Source organism: Schistocerca gregaria, chromosome 7 (genome assembly GCF_023897955.1).
Source record: "Schistocerca gregaria isolate iqSchGreg1 chromosome 7, iqSchGreg1.2, whole genome shotgun sequence".
In the NCBI taxonomy this organism is placed as follows: domain Eukaryota; kingdom Metazoa; phylum Arthropoda; class Insecta; order Orthoptera; family Acrididae; genus Schistocerca; species Schistocerca gregaria.
The window spans coordinates 569,561,531-569,581,505 of NC_064926.1; the positions used below are offsets into that span (position 1 = coordinate 569,561,531).

At 43.9% G+C, this 19,975-nt stretch overlaps 1 protein-coding gene across 2 annotated transcripts in view; it reads right to left on the reverse strand.

The window, feature by feature from the left end:
• LOC126281952 (myrosinase 1-like) overlaps positions 1–19,975 on the reverse strand; it is a 193,555-nt gene that overhangs the window by 83,606 nt on the left and 89,974 nt on the right. The window contains exon 1 of one of the 2 annotated variants that reach the window (XM_049981314.1): positions 1,260–1,437. The exons of the other annotated variant lie outside the window; for it this stretch is intronic. Coding sequence (XP_049837271.1) covers positions 1,260–1,428 — 169 coding nt within the window. The 5' untranslated portion in view covers positions 1,429–1,437. Of the gene's footprint in view, positions 1–1,259; positions 1,438–19,975 lie in introns of those variants that run through there. 2 annotated transcript variants of the gene reach the window in all.

The window sequence follows — 19,975 nt, forward strand, 5'->3', positions numbered from 1 at the left end:
TTCCAGGATTTGGGGATTACAATATTTAATCTCGCTACGACAACCCTGTGTTCACTAATCCCTGTATCGGTTTTCATCCTGGTTATGAACTCAGGATTATTTGTTACTAAGAGGTCAAGTGTGTTTTCATAACTGTTTACTATTCGCGTGGGCTCGAAATAGTTTTCAGAGAATGCGTTTAGCACAATTTCGGATGATATTTTATGCGTACCTCCGGAATTAAGCATGTATTTTCGCCAACATATCGAGGGTAAATTAAAGTCACCACCAACTATTGTCGTTTGAGGCGGGTACGTGTTTGAAATCAAACCCAAGTTTGTTTGAACCTTTTAGCAACTGTATCATCAGAATTGGGAGGTCGGTAAAAGGATCCAATTATTATTTTCTTCCGGTTTGCCAACAATGACCTGTGCCCATACTAACTCACAGGAAGTATCTACTTCAATTTCGCGACAAGTTAAACTACTTCTAACAGCAACAAACACGCCACCGCCAACCATATTTAGCCTATTCTTTCGGAACACCGTTAGGTTCTTCGCAAAAATTTCGGCTGAGCTTCTATCCGGCCTTAGCCAGCTTTCAGTGCCTATAACGATTTGAGCATCAGTGCTTTCTATTAGCGCTTGGTGCTCTGGTATTTTCCCAACACAGCTACGACAATTTACAACCGTTATAACAGTGGTTCCTGTATCTATGTTCTTCCTGTGTTCAGCCTGAACCCTTTGTGACTGAAGCCCTTCTTGTGTTTTCCCTCTAACCTAAAAAACCGCCCAGTCCACGCCACACAGCCCCTGTTAAACGTGTAGCCGCCTCCTGCGTTTAGTGGACACCTGACCTATTCAGTGGAACCCGAAACCCAAGCACCCTTTGGCGCAAGTCGAGGAATCTGTAGCCTACACGGTCGCAGAACCGTCTGAGCCTCTGATTCAGACCTCCACTCGGCTCTGCACCAGAGGTCCGCAATCGGTCCTGTCGTCTATGCAGCGAATGGCCAGCTCTGCTTTCATCTCGCAAACAAGACTGGCAGCCTTTACCGCTTCTCTTAGCCGCTCGAAACCAGAGAGAATCTCTTCTGATTCAAGGCGATACACATCATTGGTACCGAAATGAGCAACCAAGTCATTCTCCGTGCAAAGTATGTGCCAAATATTTCTGCCTTTGGTCAATACATAGGGTCTGTGGTAAGCCACTTGCATGCTTCGGTCACGCAACTAAGCAAAATATCATTTCACAACCATCGTGAAAAGTGAGGTACGTACCGTCCTCGTTCCAGCCTCCTTCTATCTGGTAGGCTGCTGTAGCAGCGCCCAAATAGAAACCATCCGGGAAATGATTGGCAGGTCTCTGCGATGACCCAGAAGACAAGGGGGCTCCCCACGTCTCGCTCAGCAGGGCTGCGACCACAACAAGGACCACGGTGCGACTCATCTTCAGGACTGTGCTACTGGCCAGCCGTTGCCCTCGCGTATTTATAGTGGTCACATTAAACACGGTGAGCTTCATGTTCCATAAGTACCTTGGATTATCTTCCGTCGCGAATCCTCCGTAATTCACACCAATTAACGGTATATCAACGTTATTTACTTTTTCAAGGGCAAGGTTCCCGCAAGGTACTATGCGAAACTAACTTACTCCCAGCATACAAGTAAAGTAATAGGGAAACCAAGTGTCTTCAGAACTCGTAAAGTTGTAGCTGTAACGGAGTGGTACGGCCTTCATAATCGTCTTCTACGCACAGAAATGAACACGATGTTGCCAAAAATAAGTAAGTATTCATTAAGCAGGTGTATTCTGGCTAATCTTTCTTTACCTCTGGCTTTACCCTCAGTTCTGACGTCTGTGTGTAGCGGGCTTGTCAATAAGTCAGCCAACGACAAACAGATTTGCTCTTTCAGTGCTCTTGTGTGAGAACACTGTTTCTGCGAGCTTCTCAGACGCCACACGTATTCAGCGCGCGATCTTTATCATCGTGAGCTATAGCAGTTACTTTATAAGTGCCATATAACTAGAATGTCATACTTTTGGCAAAAAAAAGGAAAAATGCTTTTAGTTTGGACTCAGGCCTATTTCTACAGTTCAGCACGCTACTTGCTGTACGTGGACTGTACAATATGCTAATCTCATTAGTAGTATGGGGAATGATCGTCATCGACGTGAGGGACAGTGGGAGGGGCTGGGAGACATGCCACCAGTAATTTTTCAAAATCAGTTTTATTTTTTGTGTCTTGATTGACAAAATATGAGATCGTTGAACGAACGTCTCCAAGCTTCACTAATTGCATATACTAAAACCAGTAAGATTTAACGGTTTGCATGATTTACTAGCATTCCAGTAAATCAAATACTCTTAACTCGTAATATTCACTAAAAAGACGATATTCCAGGTTTTAATGAATTGTGTTGCTATGACTATCAGTGATGAATGACAGCGATGAATAAGCATGAATCTGTTTAGTACTGCTGTAAGAGTGAAGGAGGGGTGACCAAGAGGTAGACGGCTCACAATCACCCACCATGCGACGGTCACGTAACAGTCCAGTGTTGGTGTAACAATAAAGTCATAGTCACTCTGTGTATCAAGAAGAACTGCTACGATGAGAGCCCAAGACAATTCATCAATACTGTATTCTTTTTTTCTTTTTAAAGCAAAGAAATGATGTGTGGCGAAATAAATAAAAAAAGTTAAATTTATTTGGTTTTTTGAAAAGAGAAAAAAATTATGGACATGGAACTGTAACTGTAAAAATTTTGAAAGGCTTTTTTACGGACTGTATTGACCGGCTTGAATACGGACAAATTCAGTGCTCCGTGAAATTTGCCTGTAATATAATTTACCATTCCGATTACTTACATTTTTGAATTCTACGTCATTGTTGATTTATTCAGAGTTCTCACCTTAGACGTAGAATTCGTCCTTCTGCCACAATATTAATTCATTAGTCGCCATCGATGTTCTTCTCTTTGTTGACCGTGTGTATCTTCCTGAGTCGGCAGCGGTTCACTTCACGAAACTGTGGAAACCAAGGAATACAATGCTACGTCGCTTTAAATAACTCTCGTAAAACTTGGATACTTCTCACTATTTTTTATCCACAACACCGTAAGACTTGCTCTGGTCGTCGCACAAACCATAAATACTAACAACATGGCTGCCTTTCCGCACACTCCAAAAATTTCGTCCATCCTCCACAAGGTAACAATCTAAAGTGTCTCTTAGCTCCTTCTTGGAGTATGAAACAAAAGAGAACCCAATGTGAACATTACAAAGATTATAATCTACATGCCTCTCAATTTAATCTGTGGCGCAGCCTTTAAGGTATTGTATGTCCCTGCGTCGGAATGTGTCATTACAGATGGTAAGCAAACGTTTATGTAGAACACCTAGCTTATAGGAATTTATCAACTGTTTTTTAAACTGATCTAAATATAACATGTATTCTGTTATGCTACACATTTTTTTCCTTGATTCTTTCCCTGCAAAAAGGTTTACAATAAGGTAGCAATTCATCCACCGCAGCTTCGTCTTCATTACTCAGTAAAAAAACTTACGCAATGTGAATTTTTAGGGGTTGTTCTTGTAAAGTAATAAAGTGATAGATTTGCAGCGTTCTCCAAAATTTAAAAACATAGGTCTATATTCTAAACTACGAAACATATTATTTTTCTGACGGGTTATTTTCATTTTCTTAAAGTGGCTTTAATAATCAGACTAATAGCGTATTTAAAAAAAGTGCAGGTTTGGTTAGTTAGTTTTATACTCGATATTCGCTAAATACCTTTTAATCCAGGCTTAAACTGTCACGCTGTAGAAATTTTAAGTGCCTGTGCAGTGTACAGGGTATTTCAAAAATGACCGGTATATTTGAAACGGCAATAAAAACTAAACGAGCAGCGATAGAAATACACCGTTTGTTGCAATATGCTTGGGACAACAGTACATTTTCAGGCGGACAAACTTTCGAAATTACAGTATTTACAATTTTCAACAACAGATGGCGCTGCAAGTGATGTGAAAGATATAGAAGACAACACAGTCTGTGGGTGCGCCATTCTGTACGTCGTCTTTCTGCTGTAAGCGTGTGCTGTTCACAACGTGCAAGTGTGCTGTGGAAAACATGGTTTATTCCTTAGAACAGAGGATTTTTCTGGTGTTGGAATTCCACCGCCTAGGACACAGTGTTGTTGCAACAAGACGAAGTTTTCAACGGAGGTTTAATGTAACCAAAGGACCGAAAAGCGATACAATAAAGGATCTGTTTGAAAAATTTCAACGGACTGGGAACGTGACGGATGAACGTGCTGGAAAGGTAGGGCGACCGCGTACGGCAACCACAGAGGGCAATGCGCAGCTAGTGCAGCAGGTGATCCAACAGCGGCCTCGGGTTTCCGTTCGCCGAGTTGCAGTTGCGGTCCAAATGACGCCAACGTCCACGTATAGTCTCATGCGCCAGAGTTTACACAAAATTCAAACGTGGCAACCCCTCAGCTCCGCTACCATTGCTGCACGAGAGACATTCGCTAACGATATAGTGCACAGGATTGATGACGGCGATATGCATGTGGGCAGCATTTGGTTTACTGGCGAAGCTTATTTTTACCTGGACGGCTTCGTCAATAAACTGAACTGGCGCATATGCGGAACCGAAAAGCCTCATGTTGCAGTCCCATCGTCCCTGCATCCTCAAAAAGTACTGGTCTGGGCCGCCGTTTCTTCCAAAGGAATCATTGGCCCATTTTTCAGATCCGAAACGATTACTGCATCACGCTATCTGGAAATTCTTCGTGAATTTGTGGCGGTACAAACTGCCTTAGACGACACTGCGAACACCTCGTGGTTTATGCAAGATGGTGCCCGGCCACACCGCACGGCCGACGTCTTTAACTTCCTGAATGAACATTTCGATGATCGTGTGATTGCTTTGGGCTATCCGAAACATACAGGAGGCGGCGTGGATTGCCCTCCCTATTCGCCAGACATGAACCCCTGTGGCTTCTTTCTGTGGGGACACTTGAAAGACCAGGTGTACCGCCAGAATCCAGAAACAATTGAACAGCTGAAGCAGTACATCTCATCTGCATGTGAAGCCATTCCGCCAGACACGTTGTCACAGGTTTCGGGTAATTTCATTCAGGGCCTACGCCATATTATTGCTACGCGTGGTGGATATGTGGAAAATATCGTACTATAGAGTTTCCCAGGCCGCAGCGCCATCTGTTGTTGACAATTGTAACTACTGTAATTTCGAAAGTTTGTCTGCCTGAAAATGTACTGTTGTCCCAAGCATATTGCAACGAACGGTCTATTTCTATCGCTGCTCGTTTAGTTTGTATTGCCGTTTCAAATATATCGGTCATTTTTGAAACACCCTGTACATTCTGAGGCAGGAAGAATGCTCCAAAACGTGGTTTGAGGTCCAGATTTTCAGTGCCGGTGACGCCCATGACATGGGAAGTAATGCATTGTAATCCAAACCACTCATAGCCCAGTCAGCTGGAAACATCTCCCTAGTAACGTATCGCACACCAACATTCTCCTAAATGACAGCATAGGCACATGGTGGCGTGGACTACACGAAACCCGATATTAATAAAAAATAGAAAAAAGCTAATACGATAGTTTTGGATAGTTTTGGCGTTTCAGGTGTTCTACGTAGTCGGTCCCCACATCGCACAGAACGTTCATACGATCGTTTGACACCTTCTTTATCGTACTGTTCAAATCACGAATCACACAGGCTTGAATGTCGGTCAAGTCGTCAAATCGTTAAACCTTTGCGTGATTTTCTGCACTTTGTTGTTTTGTGATAAGTTCATATTGATAACACCAGGTCTCGATAACCTGGATCATTACTTCCAAGAAAAAACGATCTGCGTTTTGCATTGCAGTTAAGTCGCTACAATTGACAATGCGTCGTTGTTTCTGTTCGAGAGTCAAAGGGTGCGATAAAACTTTTTCACAGACTTTTCTCTTCTTTAAAGCATTCTGTAGAATCTCTTGAACACATGATTTAGAGATGTTGCTCCATTGCGATTTGTGATACAACAACGTTGACACACTGTGGCTGAACATCAGTTACATTTGAATGCACATCTGTTGTTTACAGTTGCTACATCAAGTTGCTACCGTAGTTAGTGCGCTTACGTCGTATATAATCCAGGGATAAAAACAATCTCGTAGTTTTTTGAGTGGACCTTGTATACACACCTCCGTCATTGACTGTTAAAGCAAGACCACCAACATAATATCCTACAATGACTGATTTCTAATACGTCCATCATGCATATTTCTTGATTCTTGAGTGCTTTATCAACACCAGAAAGTAAACAACGTACAAAACCTGACTGAAAATTGATCTATGGTGTGCATATATCGATTCCCGACTGCCTTACCGGTGCCAAAAATCTATGAACATTAATTGCAGCTTGGAGCAAAAAGTGCACAACTTGACCGTTGACTGTGCAGCCAACATCAACAACCTACAACCTATGACGACTGATTATGGCTGGGTCCAAAGTACACGCACCTAGATGACTGTTTAAGGGGAGGTTTCCTATCTTTTGGTTCAAAAAACCGATTTTTTTTCAATTGCATTTTTTGATCCATAAAAGTGTTTAGATTCACCCCTGAAACGGTTTTTTTTCCGAATACGGAACGGAAATGTTTTTTATTCGCGGTTGAACAAATAAATGCACCTACCTTAAATCGGCCTTTTTCATTCACCAGTTTTTTTTTCTTTCGAAGGACGAGTTATTGTACCGATGCTTGGGACGAAACACACAAAATTAAAATGTAATTTTGAACGCGTGTGTTTGGAAGTTAGCCCCCAAGCATTTGCGTTCTGGTGCGAAGACTGTGGAGATTGGGACTTTGCTGGCAGTGAGCAGCTTCAACGATGGGTATTCAGCAATTCTGAACACCATGACAACGATGGACGGCCCCTGGGACTCTATTCGACGCAGTTCGCCAAGCATTCAGACGACAACCGGATTAAAGCGGTCGAAAACCTCTTGTCACCGGCCGTACGAGCAGCTCTGGAGCAGCGCAGGATGGCCCAGATCGAGCAGAACGCCCTCTATGAGGAAGAGGAAGGACTAGTTTATGGACCCGGAACAGCAGAGTGAACGTAAGTTGCATAATATTGCATTTATATGTAGTGAAAACTCCAACGCATTTATCTCGAAATGACTTTTTTTATCGCGCGGTATGGTAACTTCATATCTACTGAAACGATTGGCATGATTCTTTGTTTCCGACGAGGCTCACTAAATTGTCTAAGAGTTGTACCACTTTTATTCCAATCCATCAACTATAAATATTTTTATTTACTTGCCAACGAAGTCGAAAAATCAATGAAAGAAACCATATTTTTTTCCAAATGGCCGCCATTTTATTTCCTATGGTCCAAATAACTTAAGCGAGGTACAACTCCTAACGAGTCTTATATACTTCACTGACGTCAACTCAATTTCGATTTCAGACGAGCCGGCTGACCTGTGACATACCGCGCGTGGAGCTTGCAAGTAGGCTGTTTAACTTTTTATGTTGGTAACGCCCCGTAGCACTCTGTATGAAAATCACTGCCTGTGCTGTGTGCAGTCTGTGGCTGATTGGCATTATTGTAATATTCTCTATTGTAGTGTTGGGCAGTTGGGTGTTAACAGCGCATAGCGTTGCGCAGTTGGAGCTTAGAGGTGAGCCGCCAGCAGTGGTGGATGTGGGGAGAGAGATGGCTGAGTTTTGAGAGAGGGTGATCTGGACATGTGTCCATCAGAGACAGTAAATTTGTAATACTGGATGTCATGAACTAATATATATTATGACTTTTGAACACTATTAAGGTAAATACACTCCTGGAAATAGAAAAAAGAACACATTGACACCGGTGTGTCAGACCCACCATACTTGCTCCGGACACTGCGAGAGGGCTGTACAAGCAATGATCACACGCACGGCATAGCGGACACACCAGGAACCGCGGTGTTGGCCGTCGAATGGCGCTAGCTGCGCAGCATTTGTGCACCGCCGCCGTCAGTGTCAGCCAGTTTGCCGTGGCATACGGAGCTTCATCGCAGTGTTTAACACTGGTAGCATGCTGCGACAGCGTGGACGTGAACCGTATGTGCAGTTGACGGACTTTGAGCGAGGGCGTATAGTGGGCATGCGGGAGGCCGGGTCGACGTACCGCCGAATTGCTCAACACATGGGACGTGAGGTCTCCACAGTACATCGATGCTGTCGCCAGTGGTCGGCGGAAGGTGCACGTGCCCGTCGACCTGGGACCGGACCGCAGTGACTCACGGATGCACGCCAAGACCGCACCGCCACTTCCCAGCAAATTAGGGACACTGTTGCTCCTGGGGTATCGGCGAGGACCATTCGCAACCGTCTCCATGAAGCTGGGCTACGGTCCCGCACACCGTTAGGCCGTCACGCCCCAACATAGTGCAGCCCGCCTCCAGTGGTGTCGCGACAGGCGTGAATGGAGGGACGAATGGAGACGTGTCGTCTTCAGCGATGAGAGTCGCTTCTGCCTTGGTGCCAATGATGGTCGTATGCGTGTTTGGCGCGGTGCAGGTGAGCGCCACAATCAGGACTGCATACGACCGAGGCACACAGGGCCAACACCCGGCATCATGGTGTGGGGAGCGATCTCCTACGCTGGCCGTACACCTCTGGTGATCGTCGAGGGGACACTGAATAGTGCACGGTACATCCAAACCGTCATCGAACCCATCGTTCTACCATTCCTAGACCGGCAAGGGAACTTGCTGTTCCAACAGGACAATGCACGTCCGCATGTATCCCGTGCCACCCAACGTGCTCTAGAAGGTATAAGTCAACTACCCTGGCCAGCAAGATCTCCGGATCTGTCCCCCATTGAGCATGTTTGGGACTGGATGAAGCGTCGTCTCACGCGGTCTGCACGTCCAGCACGAACGCTGGTCCAACTGAGGCGCCAGGTGGAAATGGCATGGCAAGCCGTTCCACAGGACTACATCCAGCATCTCTAGGATCGTCTCCATGGGAGAATAGCAGCCTGCATTGCTGCGAAAGGTGGATATACACTGTACTAGTGCCGACATTGTGCATGCTCTGTTGCCTGTGTCTACGTGCCTGTGGTTCTGTCAGTGTGATCATGTGATGTATCTGACCCCAGGAACGTGTCAATAAAGTTTCCCCTTCCTGGGACAATGAATTCACGGTGTTCTTATTTCAATTTCCAGGAGTGTACATTGTTTGCTCTCTATCGAAATCTTTCATTTGCTAACTATGCCTATCAGTAGTTAGTGCCTTAAGTAGTTAGAATCTTTTATTTAACTGGCAGTATTGGTGCTCGCTGTATTGCAGTAGTTCGAGTAACGAAGATTTTTGTGAGCTAAGTGATTCATGAAAGGTATAGGTTATTGTTAGTCAGGGCCATTCTTTTGTTGGAATTATTGAAAGTCAGATTGCGTTGTGCTAAAAATATTGTGTGTCAGTTTATTGATGATCTGAATAAGTAAAGAGAGAAATGTCTGTACACGTTCAGTTTTGCTCAGCTGTTTGAAAATCAAATAACGTAATGGGTTTATCAGCACAAACATTCATAAATTTTTCTAAGGGGGACGTTAGAAGGTCTACATCGAAATTTTATTTCGTTCAGACAGCGCTACCGCTTTTGCTCTTTCACATTTCCGGCCGAAAAAATTCCAGTTTGTAGAGGAAATAACAATAAACATTTTTACTAAATTTGACATTGTTATGTTTAACACATCCCTAAAAAAATTTCTTAAAGAACATTTTTAGGGCCAAATATAGTAAACCTCCCCTTAACAAACATCAGTACCCTTGCAAACCCCAAACACGTTGTAGCTCGTTCCATGACGCCCCAGATGTGGTCAGTAGACGTGAGGTAAAGCAGCGGTAGGACTCACGGAAGGGTTTTCGTGCCTTAGTCCAAGCATTCCAATACAGTTCAGGAGGAATAGGTCTCCTAAAGGCTGCTTTACACGAACAAAATGAATGCGCGTGATCACACTGTAGTTACCTGCTTTATCTGCAAATGAAGGACAACGGTAAACGTCTCAGGAGTCTCATTGCGTTCCGTTTAAACGTCGTCCACATGAGAAAACCTTCACCATCTGCCGGAACAGTTCCCTTTTGCAAGCTACGAGTCTTTTCTGACGTTCACACTACTTAGCATCGGAAGATCGGATTCATTGACACAGGCGATTCTTTTCCTACGATCAAACACCAAATGACGATGTTTCTGTTCTCATGACGATCTCTTTACCGTCAGATGTCAAGTTAGGAGAGGTGTATACGTGGGACGGTAGTTTGTTTTTGTTCCTCTTGGTCCGAGGACTGGTCTGATGCAGGTCTTCATGCCAGTTTAATTCGTGCAAATCGTCTCTGCACAAGTGTTTCACTCTGCTCACTGTATTTACCTCTGCTTATTCTCCTTGTAAAGATTGTGTTTCGTTCAAGAGCTGATGAAACTTTCTGAATGTGACGTGTATAACGAACGATTACGCAATACGGTCACACAGTCAATTTTCGTTGTGCCATCGGTGCAAGGCGCATGTGGGAGAACGTCTCAAGAAAATCCTCTGATTGGTGGACGTGCTGGGTGAGACAATTCAGAATTTAAAAGTAAAGTTTACAGAAATTATAAAACTATCTTAGAAGAATCGAACCAAAAAGCCAGTTAGCAAGGGCCTTTTAAATTTAAGGGAACGTGCAGAAGCAAGCTAGAGCTACTTAAAAGAACATCCGGTAGCTGGACACACCCTGTGGCGCTGTGGACTGAAGCGCAGGCGGGGATCACCAGAGATGGGGACAGGATGGATTGAATGTCAGATGCGTTGCCTCGCGAGTGTGCTAAATAGCGTCAGGGCATAAACTTGAATATTTTTTTTACCGAATACCGATTCGAGAAGTGACGCAAATGCACTAGTTCTTGAAAATGTGTGCAAAAATCTTCCTTAAACTTGGGAAAAAACGGTAGACTGGAACCGAGTAAACTGACGCAGTGTGGCAAAAGTGCGAACAATGACTATCCTGACTGAAAAGGATTTTGAGTGACTCTGACACTAGTCACGGACGGAGCAAACATTCACACGAAAACGTTTGTAAGCTCCGTCGCGTCATTCGACAGATATTTTTTGCATGTTGACGGTACACTGTACATTGACGCCAATATAGCTCATACAACAAGTTTTTCCTTACCGTAAATATTACTCCTGTCTCGTATAAGTATATCCAAATGGTTTCCAGTTCCCAAAAAACAATGCTAAAAGTAACGTTCCAGCACAGAGATGAAGAAGGAAGCTAGGAAGAATTCCGATGGCGACGTCTGCTGTCATTGCCGAGATCTGGAAGATACCGCCTATGAGATCTTCGACTCTGACTAACCGCCAAATTCCTGTCCAGTGTCCAATGAGACTGTACAGAGAGCATCAGCTCCTGGAGGAGAAACAACGCTCTCTAATTGACCTAACATTCAGTACTGCATTTTAAGGTGCATTCTAAATCAGATACTTTAATAGGCCATTAGTTCACTTACTTGCGTTCAAGACCCGCTATAAAAGACATCCGCTACTAATACTGCTACATTTGAAAGCTCTTGACGACTTGGTCCTTTTGTATAGAGTTTTAGCAAAGTAACTGTAATACAGGGTTAGTCTAAATGAATACTCAGCAAGCCACCTAACGGTGTGAGATGGAGGGTACTTCTGGTACCTCTAACTGATCCGCCCTACGCTCGCAAATGGCGTGCGATAACAACTAGTACCTCTAATTTCTCGAACTTTCTCGTCGCAAAGTGCTCTCTCGAAAGTTCAGCATCAACCCTCTCCCCGATGCACGACGCCTCTCTTCTAGTGTTCGTCGAGCGTCTCCGTAACGCTCTCGCACCGACCAAACGATCCCGTGACGAAACGCACGGCTATTCATGGTATCTTCTCTACTATCAGACCTACCTGGTAAGGGTCCCAGATTGATGACCAATACTCAAGAATCGCCTTAGCGTTCTTACTATAAATCTCAGTCTGCCATCTTTTGTCCTTGACTCCTAGATACTTTGCGATAGATTCTGTTTCCAGAAATTTGTCATAAATAGTGTAGTTGTACAGTAGTGGATTTCTTTTCCCATGTACGCGCAATATGTTACATTTATTTACATTCAGGGTTAACCTCCAGAGCCTGCACCATTCGTCAATTCTCTGCCAACCGATACTGTCTCCTTGCGTTTCTTCTTACTTATAGATAACCGTATCATTTGCAAACACCCTCAAAGATCTTCCGTTGCTTTCCGCTAGATTAGTGTATGCAACTGTCCTCTCACACTCGGGAAATTCGATTTACGTCTTTCGATTTTGTCACTTTATGGGCCACGTGTTGAGTTCCGCCTGCAAGATCCAGTCTCTAATCTGGTACGATACTCGGTAAGCTCGCATTTTTTAACTGAAAGGCAGTGCGGGACGGTATGAAATGTCTTCCTGAAGTCAGGGGATACTGCTCCCACACGAGTGACGTTGTCTACAGCGCTATGGATCTCGTTGAAGGATGGAGCCAGCTGAGTTTCGCAGGATCTCTGTTTGAGAAATTCATGTTGATTTGTATGAAGGAGATTTTTGTCTCCAGCAACGTCATAATGTTTTAGCATAAAACATGTTCCATAACTCTACAACAGATTGACCTCAACTGTATAGTCCTATAATTAGGGCGTATATCCTAAGACCTTTCATGAAGACAGGAATGGTCTCCGTTTTTTCCCAGTCGCTATCCATTGTTGCTCCAGCGAACTACGATAAATCTTTGTAGAATCTTAAAGATACCTCATCTGGTGCTGATATCTTTCCACTATTAAGCAAGCGTAGTTGCTTTTCTGTTCCGCGATCGGTTATCTCAGTATCCGTAATTTTGACATTTTTGAGATGCTGAAAGGAAGGACCGTAGTACGATCTTCTACGAAGGAACAATTGTGGAAGAGCGCGTGCAGTGTTCCGGCCTTCTCTCTGTTATCCTACGTTTCTCTTGAAATGGAACTTGTTGTACCATTCCATATTTTTCTCAATAAATTCCGGTACACAATAATTATAGCGAGAGAGTTTTAACTCTGCAGAAGTAAATCTATGGGTAACAAGCAGCAGAAAATGGACCAACCGGTGTTTATTCATTTGATTGTTTTTATTTCGTGTCTGCCACGTTTCCCTGCATCCTTTTCCTTGTGCAACCTGGACTATATGAATGATATATTATGTGAAGTAGATGAAACCTTTAGTCAGAGGTCGTAGCATTGCATGCGTAGAGTCGTTCTGTGGTGGGATAGTACCAACCACCTGAACAGGAACAAGTTAGGCAATGAAGTGGGCAAGTCAGGTCAGAGAGGTTGCGAAGGCACGAGTATTGGCTCTGTTAGGTTGTCGAACCGTCCAACCCCTCCACCACGTTTTGAACGAGCAACGGTTAGGCGATGTGGCCGCAGGTACACTTGTTCCTGGGTAGCGGCGCGGGACGGACGTGGAGACGCAGCTCTTCATTTTGGTAACGTTAACAAAGGTCTCAGAATGTCTCAAATCTGCTCGTTAGTATGGTCCAGATGTTAAAATCAGGAGTGAGAACACACCGAGCCCCCACAAGGGAGTTTATTTTCATAATTTAGTCAAATTTCAGTACAACGTTGCGTTTGTGCCTTGGTCAGGCCACGCACCATGGACGTTAAGCTAACGGACGTATTACTGCTCTGTTCTTAACAGAAATTGAATCATTTACTGTATTTTCATGTGGTCTTTCCTTTACAGTAATATTTTGGAGCATTTTTTTTATTTCTCATATGATTTCTTTGTCTACGTGCTTTCCTGCCACGTGGATGGGCCCTTGTTAGGCACGAAGCTGATGAGGCGACTGTGAGCGTTCTGCGAGTTTCCGTGGGACACGCCACTGGCATCCAGACGTCCAGACTCTGCTACAAAACATATTTGTGAAAGCATGAGGCTTTTAGCGCGTTTATGGCCATTCTTAGGAAACTTCGAAATGGACGCAACAGGGGAGATAACGAACTTTTTATGGACGGTTGTGGTTCCATCTTAGCAAAAGTCGCAGTGTAAATGTGTGGGGAAGAGACCGCAAAGCTGAACCTTTTTTCCTTTTCTTCAAATTAACTTTAAAGTCTCTGATTGGTCAAATCAGTGCGTGCAGAGCAAGGAGCGCTCTCCGAGCTTCGAATGCTGTGCTCCATCTCGTGATTGGTTTGTGCTAAAGTGGGGGCTAAGTGTAAGATGTAAATGGACTTTTGCTACCATGTTGGGGTGGAAAGCGGACAGAAAGAGAAGATCACTCTTGTACTGGCATTTCGATAGTAAAGAACTGCAGTTCTCTACCTAAATGGTGAGACTTGTGTCCTTTGCTAGTGTGCCACCTAGAGCCTGTGCCAGTCAACTTTTGAACCATCAGAGGTACTGCCTACAGCATCACACACACAACAAGTGACGTGTGGGTGTACTTATTTGTCTTGAGTCGGCCGTCTAAACATTTGACATATGCTGTCACGGATTGTCATGGCACAGATTCAAACTGGTTTTACTGACCAGCAAACGGGTCCACCTGCACACTGGAATCCAGAGGCTCATAGGGAAGTACCTGCTTTCTGATTTAACCGAACGCTAGACCGCATACATGCATCTTCTGGGCAAGCTCCATTAATAACAGACTGCAGCCATCGATAACTTCAGTCGCTGAACGCATTGTGGAGTTATGCCCTGACCAGCAGGAGGCTAAAGTATTCGCTGCGATGGCGTAGGGCTTCAATATGTGTATCTCAGCACCCTGTTCTTTCGAACCATATTTTTCTTTTTTGGAATATTAGAGTATAGATGCTTGATTGTGGGGTAGTTTTTATGCCATACTCTGGATCCACGTGTATGAAGTCAGACAGAGCGATCAGTGTTCTGGTTAGCGTATGTGTCGATCCCCAGCTGATCACTTTGCCCACCATAGACCCCATATTAGTGAAAGCGTTTGTGAAATCGAAAATGTTTGTGTGACGCTTCTTTAGTCATTTTTTTGTTTTTTGATGTTAAGAAAGAATAAATCTATTGTCGTTTAGATCACAACTTCTCTCTCTGTTCTGATTAACATTACCCTGCCATTTTTTAAGTCCTTATTTCAAAAGAAAGTAGTTAGCTTGTAGTATACTGACACGAGTAACAAGAAGAAAATGTAACACAAGATACGCAGAAGTAGTATTCTATGAAAATCCTGCTGGTAACATAATAAGAAATGAGAAATCGACATTGGTATGCATTTGGGATATTCCCAATTCAACTCTTATTAATGACTATGTAGGGCCTATCTAAATTCTACATCTACATCCATACACAGCAAGCTACCTGACGGAGTGTGACGGAGGGTACTTCGAGTACCTCTATCGGTTTTCCCTTCTATTCCAGTCTCGTATTGTTCGTGGAAAGAAAGATTGTCGGTATGCCTCTGTGTTGGCTCTAATCTCTCTGATTTTATCCTCATGGTCTCTTCGCGAGATATACGTATGAGGGAGCAATATACTGCTTGACTCCTCGGTGAAGGTATGTTCTCGTAACTTCAACAAAAGCCCGTACCGAGCTACTGAGCGTATCTCCTGCAAAGTCTTCCACTTCAGTTTATCTAACATCTGCGTAACGCTTTCGCGATTACTAAATCATTCTGTCACGAAGCGCGTTTTTCTCCGTTGGGTCTTCTCTATCTCTTCTATCAACCCTATCTGGTACGGATCTCACACAGGTGAGCAATATTCAAGCAGTGGGCGAACAAATGTACTGTAACCTAATTCCTTTGTTTTCGGATTGCATTTCCTTAGGATTCTTCCAATGAATCTCAGTCTGGCATCTGCTTTACCGACAATCAACTTTATATCATCATTCCATTTTAAATCACTTCTAATGCCTACTCCCAGATATTTTATGGAATTAACTGCTCCCAGTTGCTGACCTGCTATATTGTAGCTAAATGAGAAAGGATCTTTCTTTCTATGTAGTCGCAGCACATTACCCTTGTCTACATTGAGATTCAATTGCCATTCCCTGCACCATGCGTCAATTCGCTGCAGATCCTCCTGCATTTCAATACAATTTTCCATTGTTACAACCTCTCGATATATCACAGCATCATCCGCTAAAAGCCTCAGTGAGCTTCCGATGTTATCCACAAGGTCATTTATATATATTGTGAATATCAACGGTCCTACGACACTCCCCTGCGGCACACCTTAAATCACTCTTACTTTGGAAGACTTCTCTCCATTGAGAATGACATGCTGAGTTCTGTTACCTAGGACCTCTTCAATCCAATCACACAATTGGTCTGATAGTCCATATGCTCTCACTTTGTTCATTAAACGACTGTGGGGAACTGTATCGAACGCCATGCGGAAGTCAAGAAACACGGCATCTACCTGGGAACCCGTGTCTATGGCCCTCTGTCTCATGGACGAATAGGGCGAGTTGGGTTTCACACGATCGTCTTTTTCGAAACCCATGCTGGTTCCTACAGAGTAGATTTCTAGTCTCCAGAAAAGACATAATACTCGAACATAATACGTGTTCCAAAATTCTACAACTGATCGACGTTAGAGATATAGGTCTATAGTTCTGCACATCTGTTCGACGTCCCTTCTTGATAACGGGGATGACCTGTGCCCTTTTCCAATCCTTTGGAACGCTACGCTCTTCTAGAGACCTACGGTACACCGCAGCAAGAAGGGGAGCAAGTTCCTTCGCGTACTCTGTGTAAAATCGAACTGGTAACCCATCAGGTCCAGTGGCCTTACCTCTTTTGAGCGATTTTATTGTTTCTCTATCCCTATGTCGTCTATTTCGATCTCTACCATTTTGTCATCTGTGCGACAATCTAGAGAGGGAACTACAGTGCAGTCTTCCTCTGTGAAACAGCTTTGGAAAAAGATATTTAGTACTTCCGCCTTTAGTCTGTCATCCTCTGTTTCAGTACCATTTTGGTCACAGAGTGTCTGGACATATTGTTTTGATCCACCTAACGCTTTGACATAAGACAAAATTTCTTAGGATTTTCTGCCAAGTCAGTACATAGACATTTACTTTCGGATTCATTGAACGCCTCTCGCATAGCCCTCCTCATATTACATTTCGCTTCGCGCAGTTTTTGTTTATCTTCAAGGCTTTGGCTATGTTTATGTTGCCGTGAAGTTTCCTTTTCTTCCGAAGCAGTTTTCTATCTCGGTTGTTGTACCACGGGGGCTCTTTCCCATATCTTACGATCTTGCTTGGCACATAAGCATCTAATGCATATTGTACGATGGTTTTGAACTTTGTCCAGTGATACTCAACACTATCTGTACTTGAGACAAAACTTTTGTGTTGAGCCGTCAAGTGCTCTGAAATTTGCTTTTGGTCGCTTTTGCTAAACAGGGAAATGTTGCTACCTCTTTTAATATTCGTATCTACGCCTTAAATCATCGATGCTGTAACCGCTTTATGATCGCTGATTCGCTGTTCTGCGTTAACTGTTTCAAATAGTTCGGGTCTGTTTGTCACCAGAAGGTCTAATATGTTATCGCCACGAGTCGGTTCTCTGTTTAACAGCTCAAGGTAGTTTTCAGATAATGCACTTAAAAAAAGATTTCACTGGATTCTTTGTCCCTGCCACTCGTTTTAAACGTTTGAGTCTGTCAGTCTATATCCGTCAAATTAAACTCTCCATCCAGAACTATAACATGATCGCGTAATCTACTCGAAATATTTTCCAAATTTTCCTTCAGGTGCTCTGCCACAACAGCTGCTGAGCTAGGGGGCCTATAGAGACATCCAATTACTATGTTTGAGCCTGCTTTAACCGTGACCTTCAGCCAAATTATTTCACGTTTCGGATCTCCGTCAATTTCCTTCGATACTATTGTATTTTTTATCGCTATAAACACGCCTTCCCCTTCACTATCCAGCTGGTCTCTGCCGTATACATTCCAATCTGAGTTTACAAATTCATTAGTGTTCACATCTGGTTTCAGCCAACTTTCTGTCCCTAGTATTATGTGGGCGTTGTGACCGTTTATTAACGATATCAGTTCTGGGACCTTTTTATAGACGCTCCTGCAGTTTACTGTTAACACATTAATATTATTATTCCCTGTTGCGTTTTCCGATTCAGTGTTCTTTTGTATCCTGTAAGAACTGTTTTGGGAGCTGCGGGTAGAGGACTGAGTAGTGCTGCAAGTCTATAAGTATCATATAGACAAAACACGAGAACAGTATACAAGGAGCAGGTCTGGGTATTAGAGCCATATGTACAGATGCACCATATTCTGGTTTCAAAGCACCAGTATTGACAAGTATACGACGTACAAAAATGACTGATATATGAAGAAAGAAGGATACTCTCATCAAGCTTAAAAGCCTGGCTAATGAGTGACGTGCACAGTAGGTGGCAGACTTGTGGCGGCATTCTACGAGATGATAAGAACGCAGAAGTTTCCGTCTATTGTGAAAAGTGAACCGTCACAGTGTGAGAGTGTGTGCTACTGAACTGCCAGCTGTCCATGTGGAGTTGGAAGGGTATTCGCCAAAAGTGAATTCCTCCTGTGCCCCATCAGAGACAGAGTTGTATGGGCCCTTTTTCTTCATCGAGCAGATGGCGACCGTTCCATGTATTTGGAGCTCTTGCAGTTGTGGTTGTTACCACAACTGATTGCTTACTACTCGACTTTCATTTTGAATTGGATGGGGCTCCACCTCACTGGAGCACAACTATCGACATCTTTCTCAACAGTGACAGCATCATCGCTGTATTGGGATCAGTGGTCTGGATGACGTAGCCAACTCATAGCCCGGCGCGCCCGCCTCTGCTATATTTGGATCCTCAGGGAACTATGAGAAGTTACACTACTAAGAAGGCAGTTAGTCAACTTTGTATATAGACTTGCTTATAAAACGGATGTGACTGGGGTGTGTGTAATGATTTATGATTGTATCGAGTGTACCCTGAGATCCCAGCCGAGTGCCGTATTCCAACCCACCTCGCGCCACGCTCCTTGCGGGCCGGTCCACGCGATTCCTTCGAGAGCTCCGAGTCCGCCGTGCACGCCACAAGAAACGAGGCTAGTGAAAGTGGGAAACTCTGAGGCAGTAGACTCAGGTGGGGTTTACAACTAAACCCCAATGAGAACACATTATATCTAAGTTACAGTGAGGCCACCAAGTTAGTGCCGCATATATTTGAGGGGGACAGTGAGTACGTGGTTGGCTAGGGGTCTTCCATTTCCAACCTATACTTCTACTGTGCCGAATATCTCCCGGGATAAGGAGGTTACCTTCTATCAATTGCCAACGGCCTTCTAGGAGGGCGGATGAGCGGCTAGAAGGAAGGGCACTCTCTTGCCCTTGGAGTGGGAAACTGCTCCTAAAGGCAGAGGAGCCACAAGGTGGCCAACTGCATAGAATGGAGAAGCAACGGGTAACCACTCCAATAAAGACCCGGGCGGGTATCCCAAGTATCAACAGCTTATGATGGAAAGCTCTTTGGTTAAATTCTCCGAAAGTAAAATAGTCCCCCATTCGGATCACTGGGCGGGGACAACTAAAGAGATACCAAAACCCAAAAGCATTAATGTAAGAAGGATAGCAACATGGAACGTCAACTCACTTCTTAAATGCGGTAAACTGGAAAACTTGAAAATGGAAATGAAATTAATGGATATTGATGTACGGGGAGTCTCAGAAATTAGATGGCCAAACGCTGGCGACTTTTGGTCAGGGGATTACAGAATCATACACACTGGAACAGCACAAGACAATCCCGGGATTGCAGGAGTGGGAATTATCCTCAATAAAGAGATGGGGTTAAGAGTAAAAGGATTTGTTCAACATAGTGAGAGGATAATTTATGTCCGATTGGAAACTAAACCAAGACACACAATCATAATCCAAGTATACGTGCTAACTACGAGGCATGAGGATGATGAAATCG